The 6,616-nt window shown below is 44.8% G+C and overlaps 1 protein-coding gene across 1 annotated transcript; it reads right to left on the bottom strand.

The window, feature by feature from the left end:
- Positions 1-513: 513 nt before the first annotated feature.
- Positions 514-6,072, bottom strand: LOC140007268 (uncharacterized). The gene is made up of 5 exons (XM_072049980.1): positions 4,174-6,072; positions 3,121-3,966; positions 2,272-2,775; positions 2,002-2,169; positions 514-1,101 (listed from the first exon to the last, which is right to left on the bottom strand). Exons 1-5 carry the CDS (start codon positions 6,070-6,072, stop codon positions 514-516), a joined length of 4,005 nt encoding a protein of 1,334 aa, XP_071906081.1.
- Between the last annotated feature and the right edge of the window lie 544 nt (positions 6,073-6,616).

The raw sequence follows: 6,616 nt of genomic DNA, 5'->3' as shown, positions 1-6,616 counted from the left end.
GTCCCCTAACACTCAGCTGGAACAACAAGATACAGGATGTCCAATGCTAAGCGTAATCAGTAATCACTGATTTAATCAACCAGCAAATGGACAATAGAGTCACCCACAATGCATACCAGTTCCCCAACAAAGAAACGGTGGCTCTCAATAACTACAGGATCCCCAACTACTAACCACAACGAGCAACTGGCAGAGTTTATTCAATAAGCACAGGGATTATCCAAGTCACTAAATGGACCAGCAAACGTGGTGCATCCAAAATTTCTAACAAGCAGGCCAATCAATGAAATAGCTATAAAAGAGCAGAGTAAATGTCCCCTATGGGCCCCAATGCACTAGTCACAGTAGAGTATACAATCCCAAACTGGCAAAGTAAGTCAAGCTGGACAGGATTTCAACCCAATATGCAATATCAGAAGTAACTGAAACAAGAACCCCCTATATCTCACAATTCCTCCAACAATGCAAACAAATAGACCCCCCCACATTAGCAAACGACCGTAGTATTTCAGCTCAACCCAAAATTGCAACAAGTGGCTCCAGATGGCCAATTAAACGCACAATTGCACCCAACCCAAAAGAATTAGCAATTCCAGGCAAAATAAACCAACCAGTACCACTGGTGGAAATCACACAATCGAGGACAGGACCTTCACACGGCCAACTCTTGACGAACCCATATAGTACCAAATGATATGGAGAAATTTGGGAACAAGATTCAAATACCTCCACTGGTGCCACTCCAGGCAGCGGATAAAGCAGCGGCAGCGCACGACCGCAGCACCAATGCCGTCGGCTTGGCCTGGTGAAACGCGCGGAAGGGCTGTGGCGTTGGAGCAGATCTGGCGGTGAAGGGAGAGCTGGTGGTGAGTTGGTCGCGTGGCAGCTGTGTCGAAGTGGAGGAAGAGCTCGTGGGTGGCTGGCCTGTGGGAGGGAGCGGCGGCGCCACAGAGGATGGGCCGCGGTCGGCTGGGGTTGCGGACGGCAGTGGGTAGCGGACAGCGGAGGCGCTGTCTGGCGGGCGGCGATTCGGTGGTGCGCAGCGGCGTCGCGTGCAGCAGTAGGCTGCGCGTGGTCGAATCGCGCGTCGGGAGTGGAAGGCTGGAATGGAAGGCGGCGTGCGCAGAGAACAGGAGAGCAGCGGGGGAGAAAGAAAGAAAGAAAAGAAAAGAAGGAAAAGAAAGTCTTTTTTTTTTTTGTATTCAAAACCTTGTTTCTTCAATTTCCCGAATCTTTATTTCGAAAATCGGAATTTTTGGAAAGAGAATAAAAACCTACGGTTTAAAATTTTTTATTTTATTTTTTTATTTTGTTTTTATTTTGTTTTTTTTATAATCTTTTCTTCGTCTTTTAATGAAAGGCATAATAATAATAATAATAATAATAATAAAATATTTTTTTCAAATCCTTACCTTTCCCGCGAACGTGACGCGGGCGCGTCATGAGAGCAAGAGGGCTCCCAGAAGTTTGAAGTTTCTGATCGTGAGCTTTCTGCACGTCCCCACGCGGGCGCGTCCTGAGTGAAGGTCACCTGCAAATCAGCTAAGACGAAAACGCGATTGAAAACGGGTTTATAAGTCGCGTTTTATAAGTCGCGTGTCCTGTACAAAACTTGCAGGAATGAAAACGCGACTGAAAACGCGCCTTCAACTCGCGTTTTATAAGTCGCGTGTCCTGTACAAAACTTGCAGGAATGAAAACGCGACTGTGCAGGTAAACGCGACTTCGAGTCGCGTTTTTGAATCTTGACCCCTTCCTACACTTCATCACGCGGGCGCGTCAAGCGGAAATGCCACCTACATATCAGCAAAAACGAAACCTGAAACCCGAAATCAGTCGAAATCAAGGGAAATATATTTTTACTGGCACGCGAAATCAAACAAACAATTAAAAGAAACAATTGGGTTGCCTCCCAATGAGCGCCTTTCTTTAATGTCTTTGGCTAGACATTGTCCAAAAATTTGCTTAAACTAAGCAAGTCGGATCCTCCAAGTGCATCACCTCCACCCGTTCAGTTGGAACCCCTTCATAATACGGCTTGAGACGATGACCATTCACTACAAATTTCTTCTCAGCTTTCAAACTTTGGATCTCGACTGCACCATAATGGAAGACATTAGTCACAACAAAAGGGCCAATCCAGCGAGAACGTAATTTACCTGGAAATAACTGCAATTTGGAGTGGTACAGCAGAACTTTTTGCCCACACTCGAATGTCTTCCTTGAGATCTGTTGGTCATGAAAAATTTTATTTTTCTCCTTATAAATTACCGCATTCTCATAAGCTTCATTGCGAATCTCCTCCAACTCTTGTAATTGTAACTTCCTTTGGATTCCGCCCTTCTCAATATCCATATTGCATTGCTTAACCGCCCAAAATGCTTTATGCTCGAACTCTACTGGAAGATGACACGGCTTACCAAATACCAACCTATAGGGAGACATCCCTATAGGTGTCTTGTATGCCGTCCGATAGGCCCAGAGTGCATCTTCCAACCGTTGACTCCAATCTTTTCTATCGGGGCGCACCATTTTCTCCAAGATGGACTTTATCTCCCGATTCGACACCTCCGCTTGACCATTGGTCTGGGGGTGATACGACGTTGAGACTCTGTGGAGTACACCATACTTGCGAAATAACGCAGCTACGGTTTTGTTGCAGAAGTGCGTTCCCCTATCACTGACAATAGCTCTTGGCATTCCAAATCGTACAAAAATATTAGACCTGATAAAATCTGCAACTACTCTCGAATCATTAGTCCGAGTGGCCTTAGCCTCCACCCATTTAGACACATAATCAACTGCTAGTAAAATATATAGAAAACCAAATGAAGTAGGAAAAGGCCCCATGAAATCTATACCCTAAACATCAAAAATTTCTACAAAAATCATCGGGACTTGGGGCATATGATCTCTACGGGCTATATTACCTACCCTTTGACAGCGATCACATGACTTACAAAACACATAGGCATCCTTAAACAGTGAAGGCCAATAAAATCAACTTTCTAAAACCTTATGAGCAGTCCTCTTGGGCCCAAAATGACCTCCACAGGCAAAAGTATGACAAAAAGCTAAAATCGATTGAAATTCCATTTCACTTACACATCTCCTCATCACCTGATCTGCACATCTCTTCCATAAGTACGGGTCATCCCAGATAAAATACTTGGCGTCGCTCTTCAATTTATCCCTCTTTGATTTTGGCCAACCTGCAGGAAAAATACCTGTTACTAGATAATTGACTAAATCAGCATACCAAGGCAATTGAGAATTTAAGGAAAATAAATGCTCTTCAGGGAATGCATCCTTCAATGGCTCATTAGCCTCCCCAACTGGTATGCGACTCAAATGGTCTGCTACTAGATTTTCTGAGCCTTTCTTGTCCCTTATCTCCAAGTCAAATTCCTGTAGTAGCAATATCCACCTGATAAGCCTCGGTTTGGCATCCTTCTTGGTCATTAGGTACCTCAACGCTGCATGATCAGAAAATACAATTACTTTAGCTCCTAACAAATATGACCTGAATTTTTCTAAAGCAAAAATAACCGCAAGAAGCTCCTTCTCAGTGGTGGAGTAATTCAACTGGGCTCCATTCAAGGCCCGAGATGCGTAATAGATGACATGAGCCGCCTTCCCTACTCTTTGCCCCAGTACAGCCCCAACAGCATGATCACTGGCGTCGCACATGATCTCAAATGGCAAACTCCAATCGGGGGGCTGGATGATTGGGGGTGAAGTCAACAATTCCTTCAGCTTGTCAAAGGCTCTCTCACACTTGTCATCAAACTCGAAGGCTACATCCTTTTGCAAGAGTTGGAACAACGGGGCCCCAATTTTTGAAAAATCCTTGATGAACTTTCGATAAAAACCTGCATGCCCAAGAAAAGAACGCACCTCCCGCACATTTGCGGGGTAAGGTAATGCAGAAATAATGTCTATTTTAGCCTTGTCAACTTCTATGCCCTTAGACGATACAATATGACCCAGGACTATCCCGTGCTCAACCATAAAATGACATTTTTCCCAATTAAGCACGAGATTAGTCTCTATACACCTTATCAGGATCAATTTCAGGTTATCTAAACACGTATCAAAACTATCACCATACACACTGAAATCATCCATGAAAACTTCTATTATTTTCTCAACATACTCCGAAAAAATGCTTACCATACATCTTTGGAAAGTCGCAGGTGCATTGCACAACCCGAATGGCATTCGTCTGTAGGCAAAGGTCCCGAACGGGCACGTGAAGGTTGTCTTCTCTTGATCCTCTGGGGAAATTGCTATCTGAAAGTATCCTGAAAATCCATCCAAAAAGTAATAATAAGCTCTACAAGCTAAACGCTCAACCATTTGGTCAATGAAAGAGAGAGGGAAATGGTCCTTTTTGGTGACGGCGTTTAGCCTACGGTAGTCAATACATTGCCTCCATCCAGTGGGCTTCCGCACTGGCACGAGCTCACCGGTTTGGTTAGCCTCTACCGTCACTCCCGCCTTCTTTGGGACTACCTGAACTGGGCTCACCCAGGGACTATTTGATATTGCAAAAATAATCCCCACATCTAGCAATTTTAGAATTTCTTTCTTTACCACTTCCATCATGAGGGGGTTGAGCCTTCTTTGAGCTTGCCTAACAGGTTTGGCATCATCTTCTAGTCTAATCCGGTGCATACAGATGGCCGGGCTGATCCCCTTGATGTCTGCGATGGTCCATCCTATTGCCTCTTTATGCTCTCTAAGGACCCGGATCAGTTTCTCCTCCTGGGTTTTTGACAGTGCCGATGAGATAATCACCGGGAGTGTCTCATTATCACCCGGATATGCATATTTCAGGTGCTCTGGTAGGGGTTTCAACTCCAATTCAGGTGCCTGCACCACAGATGGCAATACCCTTTGGTGAGGTTCAGGGATAAAAATAGGTGATACTTCGTACCTTTTTGTGGTGGTCGGCAATGAGTGTAATGCACCTATCGTGCATTTTAGATCCTCGCTCCACTCCACCTCAGGAGTTGTCTCCAACTCGAGGTGCTTGGTTAAAATCACCTCCAACTCATCCCTGCCAACAGTTTCAAACACTTCCTGCACTACAGGGTCAATAGCACTCACAAAGAAAACTGAACTAAAGTTGGAGTTTGAGGGATATTTCATGGTATCAAAAATATTAAAATGCACAATTTCCCCATCAAATTCCATGGATAAGGTACCTTTGTTAACATCAATTTTTGTCTGTGCTGTGCTCATAAAGGGTCTACCTAACAACAAAGGTGAGGGGTCGGGGGAGTGGTTATCATCCATATCAAGTACATAAAAATCAGCTGGAAACACCAAATCATTAACTTTCACCAACACATCTTCAACTAACCCATCAGGATATGCATTAGTTCGGTCAGCTAATTGAATAATTATTCCAGTTTCCTTTAATGGACCCAATTTTAGAGAAGCATAGATAGATTTAGGCATGACATTAATTGATGCTCCCAGATCTAACATTGCCCTCCTGATCACAGTATTGCCTATCCTACAGGGAATAGTAAACATACCTGGGTTCCCGCACTTTGGTGGAAGCTTCCTCTGTAGGACCGCCGACACATTCTCCCCAACAATGATCCTTTCATCCCCCCTCAATCGCCTTCGGTTAACACACAAGTCCCTTAGGAACTTGGCATATTTTGGTACTTGTTTGATGGCGTCTAAGAGGGGGATATTTATCTCAACCTTGCAAAAAACCTCCAAGATCTCCTTCTCCTTATCCTGTTTCTTCGACTTTTCCAACCTGCTAGGAAAAGGAGGCGGGTTAGTTTTAACTGTAATTATTGGGTCATGAAGTACCTTTGGATCTGCATCATTGCTGTCCTCCCTTTCAAGCTCATTTTCAGTCTTCTCTTCATCCTTGTCCTTAGGAATCACAGGTTCAGGCCCTTGAATTTCTTTCCCACTCCTTAGGGTCATTGCGCTCACGTTCTTCGGATTCAACTCCGGTTGAGATGGCAGCTTCCCTTGGTTCTGGGACTCCAAACGGTTAATTCTGGTGGCCATTTGACTTATCTGATTCCTTATGTCCTGCATTTCGGAGTCCGTCCTTTGCTGATTTTGCATAATAGCTGCCTCCGTCCTTTGCTGATTTTACGCCATGGTTGTCATCATTTGTTTCAGGATCTCCTCCGTAGATGAACCAGATTGAGGGGGCGGAGGTGGTCGGGGTTGGTATTGCTGCTGGTACCCTGGTGGCTTATTTGGCACAAAGTTAGACTGCCTATTCGGCGTGAAATTGGGTTGCCTATTCCCTCCATAACTGAGGTTGGGATGATCTCTCCACCCGGGGTTGTAGGTGCTTGAGTAAGGGTCATACTGCTTCCTTGGCGCGGGCGCGTGATCAGTCATGTTCACCTGTTCTACAGTTTCTTCCTGAATCATTGGGCACATGTCTGCAGAGTGACCTATACCAGTGCAAATCCCGCATACCCTGTCTTGTGATGCATTTCTCACAGCCTGTTGCCTAACAAACGCAGTCAACTCATTTAGCTGCTGCTGTATAGAAGGTGTCTCTACCTCATTCACCCTACGTATTGGAACATCCTCCCTTGTACTGAATTGCTGTGAATTCTCTGCC

The sequence above is a fragment of the Coffea arabica genome, chromosome 5c (genome assembly GCF_036785885.1).
Source record: "Coffea arabica cultivar ET-39 chromosome 5c, Coffea Arabica ET-39 HiFi, whole genome shotgun sequence".
Taxonomy (NCBI): domain Eukaryota; kingdom Viridiplantae; phylum Streptophyta; class Magnoliopsida; order Gentianales; family Rubiaceae; genus Coffea; species Coffea arabica.
This window is presented reverse-complemented; position numbering and strand designations above follow the sequence as displayed.